General features: G+C 48.1%; 2 protein-coding genes across 3 annotated transcripts; both read left to right on the top strand.

Annotated features, from left to right (window-relative positions):
• The first annotated feature begins 304 nt into the window (after nucleotides 1–304).
• Nucleotides 305–5,112, top strand: LOC131941464 (uncharacterized). 2 transcript variants are annotated; one of them, XM_059300740.1, is made up of 5 exons: nucleotides 305–442; nucleotides 2,573–2,665; nucleotides 2,856–2,971; nucleotides 3,110–3,259; nucleotides 4,076–5,111. In XM_059300740.1, exons 2-5 carry the CDS (start codon nucleotides 2,583–2,585, stop codon nucleotides 4,246–4,248), a joined length of 522 nt encoding a protein of 173 aa, XP_059156723.1. In that variant the 5' UTR covers nucleotides 305–442; nucleotides 2,573–2,582; the 3' UTR covers nucleotides 4,249–5,111. The 2 variants fall into 2 exon arrangements, with proteins under 2 accessions (XP_059156723.1, XP_059156724.1); XM_059300741.1 differs by having other exon boundaries at nucleotides 318–511; nucleotides 4,076–5,112.
• Nucleotides 5,113–16,626: 11,514 nt separating this feature from the next.
• On the top strand, nucleotides 16,627–25,445 carry LOC131941459 (uncharacterized). Its single transcript, XM_059300732.1, has 5 exons — nucleotides 16,627–16,770; nucleotides 19,631–19,739; nucleotides 21,573–21,685; nucleotides 23,215–23,364; nucleotides 24,471–25,445. Exons 2-5 carry the CDS (start codon nucleotides 19,657–19,659, stop codon nucleotides 24,650–24,652), a joined length of 528 nt encoding a protein of 175 aa, XP_059156715.1. The 5' UTR covers nucleotides 16,627–16,770; nucleotides 19,631–19,656; the 3' UTR covers nucleotides 24,653–25,445.

The raw sequence follows: 25,445 nt of genomic DNA, 5'->3' as shown, positions 1-25,445 counted from the left end.
AAAAAAAGTCACAGAAAAAAGTCACAAAAATCTCTTAAGAAATATTTTGATTTAATTGTTTAGAACTCTAGAATTACGGGCGTTTATTATTGTGGGTGTTCTTTTTTTTTTTTTTTTTTTTTTTTGGTAGCATGTTTATAAACTTTAAAAGCATTATGGTTTATAACAATAAGTAAAAGTACTATAAGATAATATACACAGCAGTCTCAACATTTGTCACGTGTTTAGTTGACCAAAATTTGACACGATCGTAGATCTAAACGTAGACCAAATCTTGACAGCTTGATACGCTAGCTGGCCTAAGCGCAGTGACGCGTGACGCGGGGAGGTAGATGGAGACCAATGTGAAGGTCTGCTCGAGTTGCTACAACTGATATTGACAACAACAGACTGGAGTCTTGTGTGGACCTGTGTTTAGCTACAAGCCAAGGAATACATTCAGGTAAATAAATGTGTACTATTGCAACTAGCAACAACTGACAGATGTAGAAACCTTCATAAAGCAAGCAAGGTAAAGTTAGGTTAACGAAATTGCATACATAGATATTATATCAAATATGTATTTCTTTAACAACTTTTCCGCGATTCTCGGTAACCGGAAGTGGAATGTATTTCGGTTTTTCAAAAGCCTTTAACTTAACATAAGTACTGTTTTAGTTATAATAGACAATTTATACATAAGTAAAATACCCAATTCTCTGTTTAGTGACGAATTTTGTGTAATTCCCGTTGACCAGAAGCAGTATTTACCCTATTTCCGATTTCTCAAAAAAAGCATATAACTTTATTTTTTAAACTTGATCCTTCTTTCGTCCTTCATAGTTGGAAACTTGCCAACACAATTTCGGACACTTTTAACGGACCGAATTATTTTAAACTTTTCAACGTAAGTAATGACTCGAAGACAACGTATAGCGACATAAAATTTACTTAATTAGATGATTTATAAACTCTGAAAATTAATTTAAGTTTTCTTTACTAATGTCGCGCACGTTGTTTGCTATTCATTTGGTGCGCAATTATTTTTTTTCTACGAGATTCTATTCTATTACAGAAATTTGTTTAAAACTTGATAGTGAAAAAATGGCCACATCCCGACTGTTCTGAGGCTAACATTTCCATTAGTGGTGTCGAAGATTATTTGTGAAAATTTGAGGGAAGATCAGTACCTTTTAAAGGTTTTACAACTATTTAGTTCTCTACTTTTATATAATTTGCCATTCAAGGATCCAAATAGTCGGCGTTTATGTTTAAAAAATTATGACCACCGTATTGTCTTTACATTCTGACTTCAGTTGGTTGCTTCCGACCCCATCAGTAGATTAAACTCGACCATACTAAACTCGCGTTGTCCTCTTTTGATTCGTGTGGTCCTAGTACAAGGCAGCAGCCTCATCTACCCGAGTGTTCGAACTCGAGACTTTTCGATTTAGCGACCTTGAGATTTACCGACTCGACCACTCCGATTAACTTCTCTTGCCTTGTCATCGAAAAGAAAGGTATCTGGAACATTGAAACAGAACATGTAAGCAGAAGTGGATCAAAATTTGACCACAAACATATAGACATAACTACACATTGACAGACAGGGAGACATACAGACAGACAAATAGAATGATATACAGTCAAAGATATAGACACTTATACAAACGACCAGACATAGAGACAGATTGACATACCGATTAAGACGGACACTGAGACCTTAGTTAAAAGAAACTGATGCTTGTGAAAAAAAAAACCTGACTAACGAGTTAACTAGTCCTACAGCTAAAGCTGTATTTTCAACAAATATTTTAAAAACAAGTCACTTTACAACTTACAATATCATCAAAACAAGTCACTTTACAACTTACAATATCATCAAAACAAGTCACTTTACAACTTACAATATCATCAACACAAGTCTCTTTACAACTTACAATATCATCAACACAAGTCACTTTACAACTTACAATATCATCAACACAAGTCACTTTATATCTTACGATATCAACTACCATGTAAGAGAACCTTGGAATCTTGACGTAGCACTAACGTAGGGGTGTGGGCTGGTGGGGTGGGCTGGTGGGCTGCTGGGGTGGCGTGGGGTGCTGGGGTGGGGTGGGCTGATGGGGTGGGGTGGGCTGATGGGGTGGGGTGGGCTGGTGGGCTGGTGGGGTGGTAGTGTGGGCTGGTAGGGTGGGGTGGGCTGGTAGGGTGGGGTGGGCTGCTGGGGTGGGGTGGGCTGGTGGGGTGGGGTGGGCTGCTGGGGTGGGGTGGGCTGCTGGGGTGGGGTGGGGTGGGCTGGTGGGCTGGTAGGGTGGGGTGGGCTGCTGGGGTGGGGTGGGCTGCTGGGGAGGGGTGGGCTGGTGGGGTGGGGTGGGCTGGTAGGGTGGGGTGGGCTGCTGGGGTGGGGTGGGCTGCTAGGGTGGGGTGGGCTGCTGGGGTGGTAGGGTGGGCTGGTGGGGTGGTAGGGTGGGGTGGGCTGGTAGGGTGGAGCCTAAGTAGTGCCGACATGAACGCCTATGACATCAGGAAACACTGTGTGGTCAGTTAGCGTGGACAACATGTATGGCACTGTCTTGTTTTCCAGAACCCTCACCATGTCTATCGTAGTGGGACTCAAGACGTCCTCCATCTTGGCCAAGATCTGCATGCTGCTCATCTTTGTATCAACTGTGGCTAAGTAAGTGGGCCCTTCATTTGATCTCAATTTGTTTTGGGAATATGATTGATATGATTGGATGAATTCATTGTTTCATCGACTAATTAGGTTTGTCTAGTAGACTCACAACTCTATTAATAGACGTGTTAAATGGAGAACAGAAACTGCGATTGAGCGAGATTGTCGAATAATGCTGCTGTTTTCATTGCAGTTGGATCTCTTTCACCACAACATCCTGGGGGATAAACAACAGTAACACGTGGTACACGGGGATCTGGAGGAAATGTACGGCGGACAGATGTGCCATGCTGGACGGTGTCACTGTAGGTCAGTCCAGGTTAATTAGATTCAATCAGTAGTGAGCTAATTAACAACGGTCAGTGAACGAAACTGCGGCCATTGTTCATTTTGTTCAGCCTATGTGTATGTCCAGCAGCTAGTTAATGACGTCACCACTCTCCACAGTGTGGTTTGGTGTGTTCCAAGCTTTTGCCGTCCTCGGCTTCATGGGCATCAACGTCGCCTTCGTCGTCATAGCTCTCTACATCTTTGGGGGTGACCTACGGGGCAACAGGGAGGCGGGGACGGTGGCGGCGGTCATATGCATCTTCACCTGTAAGTCTTTATAGGTCACAATAGGTCTTTATAGGTTACGTTAGGTCTTTATAAACGTTAGGTCTTTATAGACGTTAGGTCTTTATAGGTCACGTTAGGTCTTTATATGCTTTAATGACCAGAAACCAGACAGGTAAGATCTTTGGTGCAAGGTCCTTCGTGCAAGGTCTTTGGTGCAAGGTCCTGATTATTTACCTGCCACATTACTTGTCACACACCTGACAATATCAGACGTCTGACATTGTCAGGTCATTACAATAACGTGTTTACATTGTCACTGCCTTATATAACGTGTTTACAGTCTCACTGTGTTATATAACGTGTATACAGTCTCACTGTGTTATATAACGTGTATACAGTCTCACTGTGTTATATAACGTGTATACAGTCTCACTGTGTTATATAACGTGTATACAGTCTCACTGTGTTATATAACGTGTATACAGTCTCACTGTGTTATATAACGTGTATACAGTCTCACTGTGTTATATAACGTGTATACAGTCTCACTGTGTTATATAACGTGTATACGGTCTCACTGTGTTATATAACGTGTATACAGTCTCACTGTGTTACATAACGTGTATACAGTCTCACTGTGTTACATAACGTGTATACAGTCTCACTGTGTTACATAACGTGTATACAGTCTCACTGTGTTATATAACGTGTATACAGTCTCACTGTGTTATATAACGTGTATACAGTCTCACTGTGTTATATAACGTGTATACAGTCTCACTGTGTTATATAATGTTAGTTATACCACGTGTGCTTTGATATTTATTGCGTTCTAATCTGACCTTGACCTTTCAGCAATGTTCTGGCTAGTGGCGGTCAGTGCCTTTGGTGCCGAGGTGGACCTGGAGATTGGCCTGGTCAAAGACCTGGACAAGCTGGGCTTCTCTTACGGGCTGGCTGTGGCTGCTCTAGGCATCGAGCTCATCACAGGCCTGCTCATGGTCGTAGAGGTCATCACTAGCGCTTGACGTCATTAGTAGAGGTCATCACTAGCGCTTGACGTCATTAGTAGAGGTCATCACTAGCGCTTGACGTCATTAGTAGAGGTCATCACTAGCGCTTGACGTCATTAGTAGAGGTCATCACCACCGACTGACGTCATAAGTTTATGCCACTCATTTCAGCAAAGTCGGGCTGAAAAAAAAAGACTTTTTCCAGAAGTTTCCACGAGCACTTGACTTCATTCATTTGATTTAGGGTTTCTCTATCCTCCACAAATTGCCAGTAAAACACTCAACCCGTCATGTCCCGTGTAGCACCTGGGGTTCGGGTTGGGGTTCAGTGCAATAGTTCTATAACTTTCTGCTTGCGTTCTAATTTATCCACAACCCCCCCCCCCCCCGCCCCCTTTGTTCGCCAGACAGCCCCAATCAACACGTCAGTAATAAGTATCTCAAATGTACCCTAACCCTAATCCTTACGCTAATCCTTACGCAAATCCTTACGCTAATCCGCCTTTGATTGGCTCACAGTATAGTCCTGCTCTCGCATTATATACTCTATACATATACCTACCTATACAAATACCTCCCTATACATATATCTCCCTATACAAATATCTGCCTATACATATCTCTCTTTATACTAAATTCTGATGTTTGTATTTGGTAAAATCTTAGTTTAGCGTCGTAAATTCCAACGTAGCTAGTAATGTGCGATGAAGGTAACTAATGAATATTTCTTTCATTTGGCCATATTTATGTCATATTTTACATAATATAACAGATAATTGAATAACAAATCACAATCCAAGACCAAATCAGTCATAAATATCCTGGAATAAACTTTAAACTACTCCGTTCGAGACAACAATAAGTAAATACAAGCAGCGGCCATGTTTTAAAAACAATAAATTGTCTATTCGCATGTCTTTTGTGTTGATTTTGTGGTTTAATATGATTGTTTTGTATTGCTTTAATATATCCCGTGGTCGTCCATAAATGACGTCACACTCGTAGGGGGGAGGGGGGTCCGTAATTTTGTGATGATGGGGAGGGGGGGGGTTCAGATGGTGCGACATCACACTTTTGCATTTTAAAAAAGCAATGTTAGAAAACGAATTTTAGACGTTATTTTGCGTTTTAAAAAACAGTTTTAATACATTGTAATAACAATTGATTAAAATACTCTATTTTGACAGAGTTCAGACAAGATTTTGGAAAAATATAGCTGTTTAAAAAAAATTCAACTGCAATTTTGAGGGGGGGTTGTAAGTTGTAGGCTGAAGTGTGACGTCATTTTAGGGGGGGGGTCTGGCTTTTTGTGACGACGTGTGACGGAGGGGAGGTGGGGGGGAGGTAAAAATCGTCAAAAAAATCAGACTTAATCCAAGACCACAACAATTGTTGGGAGGTCGAACTTTTGAACACTTTATTTGCAGTAAGCAAATCAATATTAGATCGCTCATAAATGACGTCGCTTTTAAGATAGTAATGACAGCGTGCATTATTACAGAGCAAAAATATGAACATATTGTTTCAGATAGAATTGTGATTTGTGGTGGGGAGAGGTTGAATAGAACTCAGCGATGTGATTTTGGAGACGGGTCGGGTTTTTTTTTTTTCGTGAAAACGGGATGGTTGTGGGAGAAAGACCAGCTGTAGAAGTATGACGCGTCATTCATTGGTGATCCATTTTCTCAGTGGGGACGAAAGAACTATTAAGAAGGAGTCAAGAAATGTAAAAAGCTTGCCGAGTCGCATTTCTTGAACCCCACCTTTTTCATTCCCCCACTTAGCACATCGTCACCGAGTTAACGCTCGCACGTGACGTCATGTAGCGGTACTGCCGACCGTTAGGCTAATTTTATAGAAAAAAAAACAACAAGCACTGCCTTTTTGACGCTTTTGCGACGATTAATTTGATTACATAAGTTGGTGTTCATTAAACACATCTATCACACGTCCATTTAAACGTACGTAATTATTTCTGCAAGCTTGCTGCCTTGAAACTTTCGGCCATTTAAAAATGTATTAACTTAGCTCTCACCGTATAGAACTAGACTACCCATATTAAGCTCCAAAAGAAGCTTGGTGAAAACAGGATGGCCGTCCGATTTTGAAGCTGCCCTGCGCTTTACAAAAACCACAATAAACGATAAGATGACACTTATTAAAGTAAATTATAGTTCTGAATCTTGATACATTAAAAGTGATATTCGAAAATTAAGAGCCAGACAGTCAACATGATATTTCAATTTAAGTCCAAGAAAATAAATTTCCTCAAACGATGGAACATTACTAAATTTTCGCGCAGTTTAGCGAAATTGAATTGAAGTATTTACGTCATCTTACAAAGCGTGATAGCCTACTGGTGCTCTAACGCGGCCCATGCTAATGGCCGTATTCCTAACGCCCCGCATTAGACGCGGCTTATTCGTCGGCAGGCATTTGGTGGCAAGCCTTTTTGACGGGGATAATGTGTTGCGGCCGTTTTGCCGAATGTCTTAAACTAGCAGGCTTGCAACATTTGTGATGATTCGTTTTAAGCAAGGTATACGTATACTAATGCTTATTTATAGTTTTTTTGATTGAACAAAGCATTATAGAGGTTCTCTATCAACCATCTAGGTATTTTCCCCCGTTCACCTTCTTTCATGAGACCGACACGTCATAAATTGCGGAGCCGCCTGAGTTGACGTCACAAATCTTCACTCACTCCCATAGCAAATCATATGTGACATCATTTATCTTAGATAAGGCAGAGTGAAGCGTAATTTTTTACATTATGACTTGTTGTGACATTGGCGACAAAAATATGACGGAGGTTGGGGTTTAATTAAGGTAAAGAGAAGTAAAAAAAATGTCATAAGTTACGATAGAATTACTAATTGATGAAAAGAAAAACCTGAAATGAAATAGTGAACATTCAAACAATAAGAAAAAACTCACAAATATTTAGTAATAGTAAGATCAAATAAACATTAGTAAAAAAAACGTGATTGAATACATGGATACAAGCTGCATCTCACAATGCTTCTAGAATTAATAAAGTTGTTTGTTAGGAAATTCACATTTAAAAAAATGCTTTGTAATACGGACTACACAACAAGACGATCATATTTAAATACATTTTCATATGAATAGAAATTAAAGGGAAGCTACTCTCAATAACATTTTCTTAAGATGGCTGCTGTTTTTAATAGCAAATTTACTATCTCGAACAGGGTTGATAAAAATTAATTTCAGGATATTTAAATTGATTTAACCATCAATGGTGATCTATTATTCAATTATCTATGATATTTTATCAAAATATGCGAAAATATACTCATATTTAATGACATATTCATTAATTCACTCTCTCCCACATTACTAGTTTTGGCCGAATTTACGACGCTAAACTAAGATTTTACCTTGTATTTTATTGTACTTTTACTCATTGGGATAATATAAATAAAATATTCACTAACTACATCTTATGTTCAATTTATTATGTCTTCCTGTCTTCATGTGTGCCAGTGTGTTTGTATTGTGTGTTTGTTCAGTGTGTTTGTCCAGTGTATTGGTTTGTCCCGTCACACAACACTGGCTCCCCCCCCTACCCCACAGTCCTCCAGTTGTCGATGCTAGATCTACACCTGGTATAAACGCAGTAGAGCGTGACACAGTCCTCCCCTCCATCACACACACACCCACACGGTGACACCCACCAGAGCAGGTCTTGACCTAAATATTTTTACGTTCGCTTCAGTGGGGGTTGGAATCTTACCTTGTGTATCAGTTGTCTGCATAACTAGCTGGCTGGATGGTGAGGGGGTAGGGTACAGGAGTGAGAGGGGTGGGGTACAGGAGTGACAGGGGTGGGGTACAGGAGTGACAGGGGTGGGTGGGGTACAGGAGGGACAGGGGTGGGTGGGGTACAGGAGGGACAGGGGTGGGGTACAGGAGTGACAGGGATGGGGTACAGGAGTGACAGGGGTGGGGTACAGGAGTGACAGGGGTGGGGTACAGGAGTGACAGGGGTGGGGTACAGGAGTAACAGGGGTGGGGTACAGGAGTGACAGGGATGGGGTACAGGAGTGACAGGGGTGGGGTACAGGAGTGACAGGGGTGGGGTACAGGAGTGACAGGGGTGGGGTACAGGAGTGACAGGGGTGGGTGGGGTACAGGAGTGACAGGGGTGGGTGGGGTACAGGAGTGACAGGGGTGTGTGGCGTACAGGAGGGACAGGGGTGGGTGGGGTACAGGAGGGACAGGGGTGGGTGGGGTACAGGAGGGACAGGGGTGGGGTACAGGAGTGACAGGGATGGGGTACAGGAGTGACAGGGGTGGGGTACAGGAGTGACAGGGGTGGGGTACAGGAGTGACAGGGGTGGGGTACAGGAGTAACAGGGGTGGGGTACAGGAGTGACAGGGATGGGGTACAGGAGTGACAGGGGTGGGGTACAGGAGTGACAGGGGTGGGGTACAGGAGTGACAGGGGTGGGGTACAGGAGTGACAGGGATGGGGTACAGGAGTGACAGGGGTGGGGTACAGGAGTGACAGGGGTGGGGTACAGGAGTAACAGGGGTGGGGTACAGGAGTGACAGGGATGGGGTACAGGAGGGACAGGGGTGGGGTACAGGAGTGACAGGGGTGGGTGGGGTACAGGAGTGACAGGGGTGGGGTACAGGAGGGACAGGGGTGGGGTACAGGAGGGACAGGGGTGGGGTACAGGAGTGACAGGGATGGGGTACAGGAGGGACAGGGGTGGGGTACAGGAGTGACAGGGGTGGGTGGGGTACAGGAGTGACAGGGGTGGGGTACAGGAGTGACAGGGGTGGGGTACAGGAGTGACAGGGATGGGGTACAGGAGTGACAGGGGTGGGGTACAGGAGTGACAGGGGTGGGGTACAGGAGTGACAGGGGTGGGGTACAGGAGTGACAGGGGTGAGGTACAGGAGTGACAGGGGTGGGGTAGAGGAGTGACAGGGGTGGGGTAGAGGAGTGACAGGGGTGGGTGGGGTACAGGAGGGACAGGGGTGGGGTACAGGAGGGACAGGGGTGGGGTAGAGGAGTGACAGGAGTGGGGTAGTGACAGGGGTGGGGTACAGGAGTGACAGGGGTGGGGTACAGGAGTGACAGGGGTGGGGTACAGGAGTGACAGGGGTGGGTGGGGTACAGGAGTGACAGGGATGGGGTACAGGAGGGACAGGGGTGGGGTACAGGAGTGACAGGGGTGGGTGGGGTACAGGAGTGACAGGGGTGGGGTACAGGAGGGACAGGGGTGGGGTACAGGAGTGACAGGGGTGGGGTACAGGAGTGACAGGGGTGGGTGGGGTACAGGAGTGACAGGGGTGGGTGGGGTACAGGAGTGACAGGGGTGGGTGGGGTACAGGAGTGACAGGGGTGGGGTACAGGAGGGACAGGGGTGGGTGGGGTACAGGAGTGACAGGGGTGGGTGGGGTACAGGAGTGACAGGGGTGGGTGGGGTACAGGAGTGACAGGGATGGGGTACAGGAGGGACAGGGGTGGGGTACAGGAGTGACAGGGGTGGGTGGGGTACAGGAGTGACAGGGGTGGGGTACAGGAGTGACATGGGTGGGGTACAGGAGTGACAGGGGTGGGGTACAGGAGTGACAGGGGTGTGGTACAGGAGTGACAGGGGTGGGGTACAGGAGGGACAGGGGTGGGGTACAGGAGTGACAGGGGTGGGTGGGGTACAGGAGTGACAGGGGTGGGGTACAGGAGGGACAGGGGTGGGGTACAGGAGTGACAGGGGTGGGGTACAGGAGTGACAGGGGTGGGTGGGGTACAGGAGTGACAGGGATGGGGTACAGGAGGGACAGGGGTGGGGTACAGGAGTGACAGGGGTGGGTGGGGTACAGGAGTGACAGGGGTGTGGTACAGGAGTGACAGGGGTGGGGTACAGGAGTGACAGGGTGGGTACAGGAGTGACAGGGGTGGGGTACAGGAGTGACAGGGGTGGGGTACAGGAGTGACAGGGGTGGGGTACAGGAGTGACAGGGTGGGGTACAGGAGTGACAGGGGTGGGGTACAGGAGTGACAGGGATGGGGTACAGGAGTGACAGGGGTGGGTTACAGGAGTGACAGGGGTGGGGTACAGGAGTGACATGGGTGGGGTACAGGAGTGACAGGGGTGGGGTACAGGAGTGACAGGGGTGGGGAACAGGGGTGACAGGGGTGGGGTAGAGGAGTGACAGGGGTGGGTGTGGTACAGGAGTGACAGGGGTGGGTGGGGAACAGGAGTGACAGGGGTGGGTGGGGTACAGGAGTGACAGGGGGGGGGTAGAGGAGTGATAGGGGTGTGGTACAGGAGTGACAGGGGTGGGTGTGGTACAGGAGTGACAGGGGTGGGGTACAGGAGTGACAGGGGTGGGGTAAAGGTGTGACAGGGGTGGGGTACAGGAGTGACAGGGGTGGGGTAAAGGTGTGACAGGGGTGGGTGTGGTACAGGAGTGACAGGGGTGGGTGTGGTACAGGAGTGACAGGGGTGGGGTACAGGAGTGACAGGGGTGGGGTAAAGGTGTGACAGGGGTGGGGTAGAGGAGTGACAGGGGTGGGTGGGGTACAGGAGTGACAGGGGTGGGTGGGGTACAGGAGTGACAGGGGTGAGGTACAGGAGTGACAGGGGTGGGGTACAGGAGTGACAGGGGTGGGGTAGAGGAGTGACAGGGGTGGGTGGGGTAGAGGAGTGACAGGGGTGGGTGGGGTACAGGAGTGACAGGGGTGGGGTAGAGGAGTGACAGGGGTGGGGTAGAGGAGTGACAGGGGTGGGTGGGGTACAGGAGTGACAGGGGTGGGTGGGGTACAGGAGTGACAGGGGTGGGGTACAGGAGTGACAGGGGTGGGGTACAGGAGTGACAGGGGTGGGGTACAGGAGTGACAGGGGTAGGTGGGGTACAGGAGTGACAGGGGTGGGTGGGATACAGGAGTGACAGGGGTGGGGTACAGGAGTGACAGGGGTGGGGTAGAGGAGTGACAGGGGTGGGGTACAGGAGTGACAGGGGTGGGGTAGAGGAGTGACAGGGGTAGGTGGGGTACAGGAGTGACAGGGGTAGGTGGGGTACAGGAGTGACAGGGGTGGGGTACAGGAGTGACAGGGGTGGGTGGGGTACAGGAGTGACAGGGGTGGGGTACAGGAGTGACAGGGGTGGGGTACAGGAGTGACAGGGGTGGGGTACAGGAGTGACAGGGGTAGGTGGGGTACAGGAGTGACAGGGGTGGGTGGGGTACAGGAGTGACAGGGGTGGGGTACAGGAGTGACAGGGGTGGGGTAGAGGAGTGACAGGGGTGGGGTACAGGAGTGACAGGGGTGGGGTAGAGGAGTGACAGGGGTGGGGTAGAGGAGTGACAGGGGTGGGGTACAGGAGTTACAGGGGTGGGGTACAGGAGTGACAGGGGTGGGGTACATGAGTGACAGGGGTGGGGTAGTGACAGGGGTGGGGTAGAGGAGTGACAGGGGTGGGTGGGGTACAGGAGTGACAGGGGTGGGGTACAGGAGTGACAGGGGTGGGGTACATGAGTGACAGGGGTGGGGTAGTGACAGGGGTGGGGTAGAGGAGTGACAGGGGTGGGTGGGGTACAGGAGTGACAGGGGTGGGGTACAGGAGTGACAGGGGTGGGTGGGGTAGAGGAGTGACAGGGGTGGGGTAGAGGAGTGACAGGGGTGGGGTAGAGGAGTGACATGGGTGGGGTACAGGAGTAACAGGGGTGGGTGGGGTAGAGGAGTGACAGGGGTGGGTGGGGTACATGAGTGACAGGGGTGGGGTAGAGGAGTGACAGGGGTAGGTGGGGTACTGGAGTGACAGGGGTGGGGTACAGGAGTGACAGGGGTGGGTACAGGAGTGACAGGGGTGGGGTAGAGGAGTGACAGGGGTGTGTGCGGTACAGGAGTGACAGGGGTGGGGTAGAGGTGTGACAGGGGTGGGTGGGGTACAGGAGTGACAGGGGTGGGGTACAGGAGTGACAGGGGTGGGGTACAGGAGTGACAGGGGTGGGGTAGAGGAGTGACAGGGGTGGGTGGGGAACAGGAGTGACAGGGGTGGGGTAGAGGAGTGACAGGGGTGGGTGTGGTACAGGAGTGACAGGGGTGGGGTACAGGAGTGACAGGGGTGGGTGGGGTACAGGAGTGACAGGGGTGGGGTAGAGGAGTGACAGGGTGGGTACAGGAGTGACAGGGGTGGGTGGGGAACAGGAGTGACAGGGGTGGGTGTGGTACAGGAGTGACAGGGGTGGGGTAGAGGAGTGACAGGGGTGGGTACAGGAGTGACAGGGGTGGGTGGGGTAGAGGAGTGACAGGGGTGGGGTACAGGAGTGACAGGGGTGGGTGGGGTACAGGAGTGACAGGGGTGGGGTACAGGAGTGACAGGGGTGGGTGGGGAACAGGAGTGACAGGGGTGGGGTACAGGAGTGACAGGGGTGGGGTACAGGAGTGACAGGGATGGGGTACAGGAGTGACAGGGGTGGGTACTGGAGTGACAGGGGTGGGGTACAGGAGTGACAGGGGTGGGTACAGGAGTGACAGGGGTGGGGTACAGCAGTGACAGGGGTGGGGTACAGGAGTGACAGGGGTGGGTACAGGAGTGACAGGGGTGGGTGGGGTACAGGAGTGACAGGGGTGGGTACAGGAGTGACAGGGGTGGGGTAGAGGAGTGACAGGGGTGGGGTAGAGGAGTGACAGGGGTGGGGTACAGGAGTGACAGGGGTGGGGTAGAGGAGTGACAGGGGTGGGGTAGAGGAGTGACAGGGGTGGGTGGGGAACAGGAGTGACTGGGGTGGGGTAGAGGAGTGACAGTGGTGTGGTACAGGAGTGACAGGGGTGGGGTAGAGGAGTGACAGGGGTGGGGTAGAGGAGTGACAGGGGTGGGTGGGGTACAGGAGTGACAGGGGTGGGGTAGGGGTACAGGAGTGACAGGGGTGGGGTACAGGAGTGACAGGGGTGGGGTAGAGGAGTGACAGGGGTGGGGTAGAGGAGTGATAGGGGTGGGGTACAGGAGTGACAGGGGTGGGGTACAGGAGTGACAGGGGTGGGGTACATGAGTGACAGGGGTGGGGTAGTGACAGGGGTGGGGTAGAGGAGTGACAGGGGTGGGTGGGGTACAGGAGTGACAGGGGTGGGGTACAGGAGTGACAGGGGTGGGGTAGAGGAGTGACAGGGGTGGGGTAGAGGAGTGATAGGGGTGGGGTACAGGAGTGACAGGGGTGGGTACAGGAGTGACATGGGTGGGGTACAGGAGTAACAGGGGTGGGTGGGGTAGAGGAGTGACAGGGGTGGGGTAGAGGAGTGACAAGGGTGGGTGGGGTACAGGAGTGACAGGGGTGGGTGGGGTACAGGAGTGACAGGGGTGGGGTACAGGAGTGACAGGGGTGGGGTACAGGAGTGACAGGGGTGGGTGGGGTACAGGAGTGACAGGGGTGGGAGACAGGAGTGACAGGGGTGGGTGGGGTACAGGAGTGACAGGGGTGGGGTAGAGGAGTGACAGGGGTGGGTGGGGTACAGGAGTGACAGGGGCGGGGTACAGGAGTGACAGGGGTGGGGTACAGGAGTGACAGGGGTGGGTGGGGTACAGGAGTGACAGGGGTGGGTACAGGAGTGACAGGGGTGGGGTACAGCAGTGACAGGGGTGGGGTACAGGAGTGACAGGGGTGGGGTACAGGAGTGACAGGGGTGGGTGGGGTACAGGAGTGACAGGGGTGGGGTACAGGAGTGACAGGGGTGGGGTAGAGGAGTGACAGGGGTGGGTACAGGAGTGACAGGGGTGGGGTACAGGAGTAACAGGGGTGGGGTACAGGAGTGACAGGGGTGGGGTAGAGGAGTGACAGGGGTGGGGTACAGGAGTGACAGGGGTGGGTACAGGAGTGACAGGGGTGGGGTACAGGAGTGACAGGGGTGGGGTACAGGAGTGACAGGGATGGGGTACAGGAGTGACAGGGGTGGGGTACAGGAGTGACAGGGGTGGGTGGGGTACAGGAGTGACAGGGGTGGGGTACAGGAGTGACAGGGGCGGGGTAGAGGAGTGACAGGGGTGGGTACAGGAGTGACAGGGGTGGGTGGGGTAGAGGAGTGACAGGGGTGGGGTAGAGGAGTGACAGGGGTGGGGTAGAGGAGTGACAGGGGTGGGGTAGAGGAGTGACAGGAGTGGGGTACAGGAGTGACAGGGGTGGGTGGGGTAGAGGAGTGACAGGGGTGACAGGGGTGGGGTAGAGGAGTGACAGGGGTGGGGTAGAGGAGTGACAGGGGTGGGGTAGAGGAGTGACAGGAGTGGGGTACAGGAGTGACTGCGGTGGGGTACAGGAGTGATAGGGGTGGGTTAGATGAGTGACAGGGGTGGGGTAGAGGAGTGACAGGGGTGGGGTAGAGGAGTGACAGGGGTGGGTGGGGTACAGGAGTGACAGGGGTGGGGTACAGGAGTGACAGGGGCGGGGTAGAGGAGTGACAGGGGTGGGTACAGGAGTGACAGGGGTGGGTGGGGTAGAGGAGTGACAGGGGTGGGGTAGAGGAGTGACAGGGGTGGGGTAGAGGAGTGACAGGGGTGGGGTAGAGGAGTGACAGGAGTGGGGTACAGGAGTGACAGGGGTGGGTGGGGTAGAGGAGTGACAGGGGTGGGGTAGAGGAGTGACAGGAGTGGGGTACAGGAGTGACTGCGGTGGGGTGCAGGAGTGATAGGGGTGGGTTAGATGAGTGACAGGGGTGGGGTAGAGGAGTGACAGGGGTGGGGTAGAGGAGTGACAGGGGTGGGGTAGAGGAGTGACAGGGGTGGGGTACAGGAGTGACAGGGGTGGGGTAGTGGAGTGACAGGGGTGGGGTAGAGGAGTGACAGGGGTGGGGTACAGGAGTGACAGGGGTGGGGTAGAGGAGTGACAGGAGTGGGGTACAGGAGTGACAGGGGTGGGGTACAGGAGTGACAGGGGCGGGGTAGAGGAGTGACAGGGGTGGGTACAGGAGTGACAGGGGTGGGTGGGGTAGAGGAGTGACAGGGGTGGGGTAGAGGAGTGACAGGGGTGGGGTAGAGGAGTGACAGGGGTGGGGTAGAGGAGTGACAGGAGTGGGGTACAGGAGTGACAGGGGTGGGTGGGGTAGAGGAGTGACAGGGGTAGGGTAGAGGAGTGACAGGGGTGGGGTAGAGGAGTGACAGGAGTGGGGTACAGGAGTGACTGCGGTGGGGTACAGGAGTGATAGGGGTGGGTTAGATGAGTGACAGGGGTGGGGTAGAGGAGTGACAGGGGTGGGGTAGAGGAGTGACAGGGGTGGGGTACAGGAGTGACAGGGGCGGGGTAGAGGAGTGACAGGGGTGGGTACAGGAGTGACAGGGGTGGGTGGGGTAGAGGAGTGACAGGGGTGGGGTAGAGGAGTGACAGGGGTGGGGTAGAGGAGTGACAGGGGTGGGGTAGAGGAGTGACAGGAGTGGGGTACAGGAGTGACAGGGGTGGGTGGGGTAGAGGAGTGACAGGGGTAGGGTAGAGGAGTGACAGGGGTGGGGTAGAGGAGTGACAGGAGTGGGGTACAGGAGTGACTGCGGTGGGGTACAGGAGTGATAGGGGTGGGTTAGATGAGTGACAGGGGTGGGGTAGAGGAGTGACAGGGGTGGGGTAGAGGAGTGACAGGGGTGGGGTAGAGGAGTGACAGGGGTGGGGTAGAGGAGTGACAGGGGTGGGGTAGAGGAGTGACAGGAGTGGGGTACAGGAGTGACAGGGGTGGGTGGGGTAGAGGAGTGACAGGGGTAGGGTAGAGGAGTGACAGGGGTGGGGTAGAGGAGTGACAGGAGTGGGGTACAGGAGTGACTGCGGTGGGGTACAGGAGTGATAGGGGTGGGTTAGATGAGTGACAGGGGTGGGGTAGAGGAGTGACAGGGGTGGGGTAGAGGAGTGACAGGGGTGGGGTAGAGGAGTGACAGGGGTGGGGTACAAGAGTGACAGGGGTGGGGTAGAGGAGTGACAGGAGTGGGGTACAGGAGTGACTGGGGTGGGGTAGAGGAGTGACAGGGGTGGGGTAGAGGAGTGACAGGGGTGGGGTACAGGAGTGACAGGGGTGGGGTAGGGGTACAGGAGTGACAGGGGTGGTGTAGAGGAGTGACAGGGGTGGGTGGGGTACAGGAGTGACAGTGGTGGGGTGAGAGATAATATGATGCTGTGACAACCACTTTTAAATGATTGACAACTGAGAATAAAACAAGATGGTTAACTGCTTATGTGTGTTGTATTACTCTCAAATCAATGTTGTGTTGAAAAATGAACTTTAAAAAATATCAACAGTTTTGAAAAAGATGTTGCAATCCAGATTTTAGGGTCGCAGTGGTTTGACACAGTATTTGGCGCACAAAGTCTGCGATGGGTGGGGTGGGGAGGGAAGAGAGGGGGAAGGTGGGGTTGGTGGAGCGAGGTGGGGTGGGGTTGGTGGAGCGAGACTTGAGGTAGCTTGAGTTGGGCACGTTGCTTGAGGGCCTCAATTGTTAGTGTGTAACAACAGGTGGGCGTGGTCTTGTGCTGACCTCATTCTGTTTCAGTTGAGTCCAAGCGTCTAGAGAGGTGACACACCACTGAGCTTGGTAAGTCACTTTTTTACATCAGTCACTTTTTTACATCAGTCACTTTTTTACATCAGTCACTTTTTTACATCAGTCACTTTTTTACATCAGTCACTTTTTTACATCAGTCACTTTTTTACATCAGTCACTTTTTTACATCAGTCACTTTTTTACATCAGTCACTTTTTTACATCAGTCACTTTTTTACATCAGTCACTTTTTATGTGCATCAGTCACTTTTTTACATCAGTCACTTTTATTTACATTCTTACTACCAATTTGTATTTCCATTTAATAAAGTAACAGCTAATAAACGAAAGAAATTAAAATAAGAACGTGATATGTAATAATATGTATGTAGCCTATGTTTTGTAGCCCCCCCCCCATGTTTTGATTTGTGGTTAAGCCCTAATTAACGGGGGCTAATTAATATCAGGAATCCAAATGAAGGTATCCCATAATCCCACCCATATATTGTCTGAACGCTGTAGCTCTACCCACGTGGTCAAGTTAGCTAATTCCTTGATTAGCACGATTGGTCAAGTTAGCTAATTCCTTGATTAACACGATTGGTCAAGTTAGCTAATTCCTTGATTAGCACGATTGGTCAAGTTAGCTAATTCCTTGATTAACACGATTGGTCAAGCTAGCTAATTCCTTGATTAACACGATTGGTCAAGTTAGCTAATTCCTTGATTAACACGATTGGTCAAGTTAGCTAATTCCTTGATTAACACGATTGGTCAAGTTAGCTAATTCCTTGATTAACACGATTGGTCAAGTTAGCTATTTCCTTGATTAACACGATTGGTCAAGTTAGCTAATTCCTTGATTAACACGATTGGTCAAGTTAGCTAATTCCTTGATTAACACGATTGGTCAAGTTAGCTAATTCCTTGATTAACACGATTGGTCAAGTTAGCTAATTCCTTGATTAACACGATTGGTCAAGTTAGCTAATTCCTTGATTAACACGATTGCAGTCATGTTTTATTCTCTCCATCTGTCGCACCCCCCCCCCCCCCCCACACACACATAGAAATATGAAGGGTTTTTTTTGCGTAAAAAGAAACTGTTCATGAAACTTAAAAATACGGATATTTATTATTGAAGTGAGCATTCCATGATTCGCCCCCCCCCCCCCCTTCCGTTGATGTGTTTACAGTTCGAGAAGAATCTGCCAAAGTTTCAGGTGACGGCCGTCAGGTGAATTTAAAATGGCGTCCGTGTAGTGTTAGAGACTAACTTGAAGTTCTTTACACTGATATCCGACCCCACCATCGACCCCCGTCGCCGACCCCCACACCACCGCCGCTCCCTCCCCCACCCCACCACCGCTCCCTCCCCCACCCCATCACCTCTTCCCCACCCCACCACCACTCCCCCCACCCCACCACTAGAAACTAAGATGTTGCTGGAATGTTGACAGAGAAAATCAGCCATCCGTGACATGTGGTTTAGAAATAAACCAAGGCTGACTTACTGGCATTCGTATATCTGTAGATGGTGGGGTGTAGGTGAGGTAGAGTGGTGGGGTGTAGGTGAGGTAGAGTGGTGGGGTGTAGGTGAGGTAGAGTGGTGGGGTGTAGGTGAGGTAGAGTGGTGGGGTGTAGGTGAGGTAGAGTGGTGGGGTGTAGGTGAGGTAGAGACAGATGGTGGGGTGTAGGTGAGGTAGAGTGGTGGGGTGTAGGTGAGGTAGAGAAATGGTGGGGTGTAGGTGAGATAGAGTGGTGGGGTGTAGGTGAGGTAGAGACAGATGGTGGGGTGTAGGGAGGTAGAGACAGATGGTGGGGTGTAGGTGAGGTAGAGTGGTGGGGTGTAGGTGAGGTAGAGTGGTGGGGTGTAGGTGAGGTAGAGAAATGGGGTGTAGGTGAGGTAGAGTGGTGGGGTGTAGGTGAGGTAGAGTGGTGGGGTGTAGGTGAGGTAGAGTGGTGGGGTGTAGGTGAGGTAGAGACAGATGGTGGGGTGTAGGTGAGGTAGAGACCTTGTTATTATTTAGAGGGAGGAATGCGGAGTATCCTTTAATAGACTGACATTTAACAGACTGACATTTAACAGACTGACATTTAACAGACTGACATTTAACAGACTGACATTTAACAGACTGACATTTAACAGACTGACATTTAACAGACTGACATTTAACAGACTGACATTTAACAGACTGACATTTAACAGACTGACATTTAACAGACTGACATTTAACAGACTGACATTGAATGGACTGACATTTAATGGACTGACATTGAATTGACTGACATTAAATTGACTGACATTAAATTGACTGACATTGAATTGAATGGCTTTTAATTCACTGACATTTAATTGACTGACATTTAGCTTCAGCCAACCTGAGAGTGTTATCTGACCCGCCACGCTTGACTGGGCACGGAATGTGCGGACCTGACTAGGGCCACGTTCATCCAAGTGGATCAACACACACACACACTTCAGCTTCTTCAGGAAATCTTTACATCCATACACATTTACAAACCTACATGCAAACATTTACACACATTAACAAACATACACATGTACACATATATATACACTGAGTTATACATACATACACTCGCACATAACAACTGCAGGCTATCCTCTCCAGATAGGCCTATACCCACCTCAACCAACACCCACCTCATAGTAGGTCTATTTTGTGTCACCATTGATTTTACTCTGTGTCCCATTGATGTTTTACGTTGTGTCACCATTCATGTTTTACATTGTGTTATCATTCATGTTTTACACTGTGTCACCATTCATGTTTTACATTGTGTTATCATTCATGTTTTACACTGTGTCACCATTCATGTTTTACATTGTGTTATCATTCATGTTTTACGTTGTGTCACCATTGATGTTTTACACTGTGTCATCACAGTTGAATATCACGACGACATCTGTAAAATGGGAATTTCCGACGGCATGTCCTATTCCTCCATCCTGGTCAAGTTTTGCTTTCTGTTGATCTTGACGAGCGCTGTGGCCAGGTGAGTGGTAGGTGTAGTCAGGTGAGTGGTAGTTGTAGTCAGGTGAGTGGTGGATGTAGTCAGGTGAGTGGTAGTTGTAGTCAGGTGAGTGGTAGTTGTAGTCAGGTGAGTGGTAGTTGTAGTCAGGTGAGTGGTAGTTGTAGTCAGGTGAGTGGTAGTTGTAGTCAGGTGAGTGGTGGATGTAGTCAGGTGACTGGTAGTTGTAGTCAGGTGAGTGGTGGATGTAGTCAGGTGAGTGGTAGATATAGTCTGGTGAGTGGTAGATGTAGTCTGGTGAGTGGTAGGTGTAGTCAGGTGACTGGTAGTTGTAGTCAGGTGAGTGGTAGATCAGGTGAGTGGTAGGTGTAGTCAGGTGAGTGGTAGGTGTAGTCAGGTGAGTGGTAGTTGTAGTCAGGTGAGTGGTAGTTGTAGTCAGGTGAGTGGTGGATGTAGTCAGGTGAGTGGTAGTTGTAGTCAGGTGAGTGGTAGTTGTAGTCAGGTGAGTGGTAGTTGTAGTCAGGTGAGTGGTAGTTGTAGTCAGGTGACTGGTAGTTGTAGTCAGGTGAGTTGTGGATGTAGTCAGGTGAGTGGTAGATATAGTCTGGTGAGTGGTAGATGTAGTCTGGTGAGTGGTAGGTGTAGTCAGGTGAGTGGTAGGTGTAGTCAGGTGAGTGGTAGATCAGGTGAGTGGTAAGTGTAGTCAGGTGAGTGGTAGGTGTAGTCAGGTGAGTGGTAGATGTAGTCAGGTGAGTGGTAGGTGTAGTCAGGTGAGTGGTAGATATAGTCAGGTGAGTGTTAGATGTAGTCAGGTGAGTGGTAGATCAGGTGAGTAGTAGGTGTAGTCAGATGAGTGGTAGATGTAGTCAGGTTATGGTAGATGTAGTCAGGTGAGTGGTAAGTGTAGTCAGGTGAGTGGTAGGCGTAGTCAGGTGAGTGGTAGGTGTAGTCAGGTGAGTGGTAGATGTAGTCAGGTGAGTGGTAGATGTAGTCAGGTGAGTGATAATTGTAGTCAGGTGAGTGGTAGATGTAGTCAGGTGAGTGGTAGATCAGGTGAATAGTAGGTGTAGTCAGATGAGTGGTAGATGTAGTCAGGTTATGGTAGATGTAGTCAGGTGAGTGGTAAGTGTAGTCAGGTGAGTGGTAGGCGTAGTCAGGTGAGTGGTAGGTGTAGTCAGGTGAGTGGTAGATCAGGTGAGTGGTAGATGTAGTCAGGTGAGTGGTAGGTGTAGTCAGGTGAGTGGTGGATGTAGTCAGGTGAGTGGTAGGTGTAGTCAGGTGAGTGGTAGGTGTAGTCAGGTGAGTGGTGGATGTAGTCAGGTGAGTGGTAGGTGTAGTCAGGTGAGTGGTAGGTGTAGACAGGTGAGTGGTAGTTGTAGTCAGGTGAGTGGTGGATGTAGTCAGGTGAGTGGTAGATGTAGTCAGGTGAGTGGTAGATGTAGTCAGGTGAGTGGTATGTGTAGTCAGGTGAGTGGTAGTTGTAGTCAGGTGACTGGTAGTTGTAGTCAGGTGAGTGGTATGTGTAGTCAGGTGAGTGGTAGGTGTAGTCAGGTGAGTGGTAGGTGTAGTCAGGTGAGTGGTAGATGTAGACAGGTGAGTGGTGGATGTAGTCAGGTGCGTGGTAGATCAGGTGAGTAGTAGGTGTAGTCAAGTGAGTGGTAGATGTAGTCAGGTGAGTGGTAGATGTGGTAGATCAGGTGAGTGGTAGATATAGTCAGGTGAGTGGTAGATGTAGTCAGGTGAGTGGTAGATGTAGTCAGGTGAGTGGTAGATGTAGTCAGGTGAGTGGTAGATTGTATCTGTACGATGAAAGTTTACCGCTGCAATTGTAGCTTATCACGTGATTCCCGTCTACAGCTGGATCGCCTTCACCACCTCGTCATGGGGCGTCAACAGCGACACCGTGTACACAGGTATATGGCGAAGGTGCCAGGGCCAGGTGTGTGTGATGCTGGATGGCTACCCTAAAGGTAAGATTGGCTTCCCTATTGGTAATTTTGGCTTCCCTAGTGGTAATTTTGGCTACCCTTGTGGTAATTTTGGCTACCCTTAAGGTAAGTTTGCCTACCCTAAATGTGTTTGGCTACCCTTATCGTAAGTTTGGCTACCGTATAGGTAAGTTTGGCTACCCTATAGGTAAGTTTGGCTACCCTAGTGGTAATGTTGGCGATTGTAGGGAAAAAATGGACCAGCAAAAAAACCCACAAAAAAAACAAAAACAAAAAAAGAAAAAAAGACACAGGAAAAAAAGTCACAAATATATATTTACATGGAATTTGTTAATACTTTTATGTTTTAAATATTCAGAGAGTGCAAATTAACTTAGGATTAATTAAATCTAATGTAATGTGTGTAGGTTGTATACGCATAGTAATTTGTATAATTAATCTAAAAATATTTAATATAAAGTATGTGATTGTAATTATGTTAAACATAATATTAATAGCATTTAATAGAATGCTCCAAAGTACACGGTTTCATTGGGTGTTGTTTTTTTTAATACCAACACCTGACTTCCTGCCCTCAACTCATCGCAACAATAGTTATGTTTAGTTCAACCACCTTTACTGCCCACATTTATCACGCTCATTTAGAAAAAAAAAACTTTCTAAACAGAAAGCCGACAAGGTTCAAAGGCTGTCATTGACACAAAACGTCAACAACACACAATATGTTTGGACAAGGCCGACTGAGGAGAGGCCGACCATAGAATAGCCTACGGCAAAACATATGCAAAACAAAATGATGTGCCTAAATTCATTTTATAATTAATTTTTCTACCGCGTATTTAACTAAATACGTAGCAAAAGTTGAGATTGTTGTGTAAATTATCTTAGAATATTTTTACTTACAATTGTTATAAACTATAATGCTTTTAGCGTCTATAAATAATATATGCTATCAAAAAATACAACCCACAACAATTAACATACACAATTTTATTATTTTCAACAAATGAATCAAAATATTTATGAAAAGATTTTTGTGACTTTTTTTCTGTGACTTTTTTTCCCGTGACTTTTTTCCGTTGACCATTTTGGCTACCCTAAAGGTAAGTTTGGCTACCCTAAAGGTAAGTTTGGCTACCCTAAATGTAAGTTTTGCTACCCTAAAGGTAAGTTTGGCTACCCTAAATGTAAGTTTGGCTACCCTAAAGGTAAGTTTGGCTACCCTAAAGGTAAGTTTGGCTACCCTCAAGGTAAGTTTGGCTACCCTAAAGGTAAGTTTGATTACCCTAAAGGTAAGTTTGGCTACCCTCAAGGTAAGTTTGGCTACCCTAAATGTAAGTTTGGCTACCCTAAAGGTAAGTTTGGCTACCCTAAAGGTAAGCTTGGCTACTCACAAGGTAAGTTTGGCTACCCTAAAGGTAAGTTTGATTACCCTAAAGGTACGTTTGGCTACCCTAAAGGTAAGTTTGGCTACCCTTAAGGTAAGTTTGGCCTGTATTTAAGTCGTAAATTATTTTTAGAAAACTAACCACCACGTGATCTATTGACAGTCTGGTTCGGCGTGTTCCAAGCCTTCGCCATCATCGGCTTCATGGGCATCAACGTCGCTGTCGTCACCATCGCTCTCTACATGTTCGGTGCCAGCTGTAAGGGCAACAGGGAGACGGGCTTTGTGGCGGCGCTCGTCTGCATCTTTACTGGTACGTCATCTACACACATCTATGACGTCATCTACACACTATGGCGTCATCTACACACTATGGCGTCACCTACACACTATGACGTCATCTACACACTACGGCGTCATCTACACACTATGGCGTCACCTACACACTATGACGTCATCTACACACTATGGCGTCACCTACACACTATGGCGTCACCTACACACTACGGCGTCATCTACACACTATCGCTCGTCTGCATCTTTACTGGTACGTCACCTACACACTATAACGTCATCTACACACTATCGCTCGTCTGCATCTTTACTGGTACGTCACCTACACACTATAACGTCATCTACACACTATCGCTCGTCTGCATCTTTACTGGTACGTCACCTACACACTATGATGTCACCTACACACTATGACGTCATATACAAACTATGACATCTACACACTATGACGTCATCTACACACTATGACGTCATCTACACACTATCGCTCGTCTGCATCTTTACTGGTACGTCACCTACACACTATGACGTCACCTACACACTATGACGTCACCTACACACTATGACGTCACCTACACCTTATGACGTCACCTACACACTATGACGTCATCTACACACTATGGCGTAATCTACACACTATGGCGTAATCTACACACTATGGCGTAATCTACACACTTGCATATGACGTCATATACGTTTCATGGTCATCTTATAGTTTTATGGTCACTAACACATTGTTATAGTGTCATCTTGTAGGTGATGTTCATTTTATTTATATAAATATATATATATAAATATATATATATAAATATATATATATATATATATATATATATATATATATAGGCCTATATATATATATATATATATATATATATATATATATATATATATATATGTAACTGAGTGCGTTACCTATCTACGTGTCTTAAGATGTTACTTGTCTTAAGACACTTTCGTCACCCTAAAACATGAAAACTTCCAGACGTCAACATTGTCAGACATGAACACACAGACGTCAACATTGTCAGACATGAACAGACAGACGTCAACATTGTCAGACTTCTCATTAAACTGAACTATGTTCACGGTTAATGAATCTTTAAACATGAACTTATATTCCAGCTCTGTTCTGGCTGATAGCTGTCATCATTTTTGGCGCCAAATATGAACTGGACGATGAGGTCAGTGGCCCTGACAGCCTTGACCGCCTGGGATTCTCTTTTGGTCTGGCAGTGGCCGCCCTTGGTCTGGAATTAATCGTTGGAATCCTCATGGTGCTAGAGGTCAGACTCAAGGCCAAGTAGACCCAACTGATCCATGTATACAACATTATCATTGCACATTTTACATTTAGTCCTCATCAAAGTTTGTTCTACTGATATGTGACGTCAGGATTTTAGATTTGACACTTGTCTTGAGCAGTTGTAAAATTCGAAACGTGTCAATAACGTGTCAATAACGTAGTCCACAACATCTAAATCACGGGATTCCTGTTCATGTTTATGTTAATCATGTGAACTGTGTTCATATTATAAGAAACGTAACCTTGCATATATTCAACAATTCTGTCGTTTTGTGAATGTGTCTTTGTGTGAAATGTGTAGTTTTGTGAAATGTGTAGTTTTTTAATGTGTAGTTTTGTGAAATGTGTAATTTTGTGAAATGTGTAGTTTTGGGAAATGTGTAGGTTTTTTTTTATATGTGAACTGTGTTCATATTATAAGAAACGTAACCTTGCATATATTCAACAATTCTGTCGTTTTGTGAATGTGTCTTTGTGTGAAATGTGTAGTTTTGTGAAATGTGTAGTTTTTTAATGTGTAGTTTTGTGAAATGTGTAGTTTTGTGAAATGTGTAGTTTTGGGAAATGTGTAGGTTTTTTTTTAATTGTGTATTTTTGTAAGGTGCTAGCTTCCGTATATTTAATAAAAATACCGTGTTAAGCAATTGATTAACAAACACAATTATTGTCAAATTTTATCCCATAATAACACTTATGTACATACTAGATCGTAAAGCCTTTCAAACATTTAAAAAATGTAATTATACATGCATTTATTATATACACTATATGATATTAAAATGTACCAACCTTGA

This window comes from Physella acuta, unplaced genomic scaffold (assembly GCF_028476545.2).
Source record: "Physella acuta isolate Inbredline_101_S28 unplaced genomic scaffold, ASM2847654v3 ptg000362l, whole genome shotgun sequence".
NCBI classification, from domain to species: domain Eukaryota; kingdom Metazoa; phylum Mollusca; class Gastropoda; family Physidae; genus Physella; species Physella acuta.
Note: the sequence above shows the minus strand (reverse complement) of the source record. Positions and strands in the feature narration are given on the sequence as shown.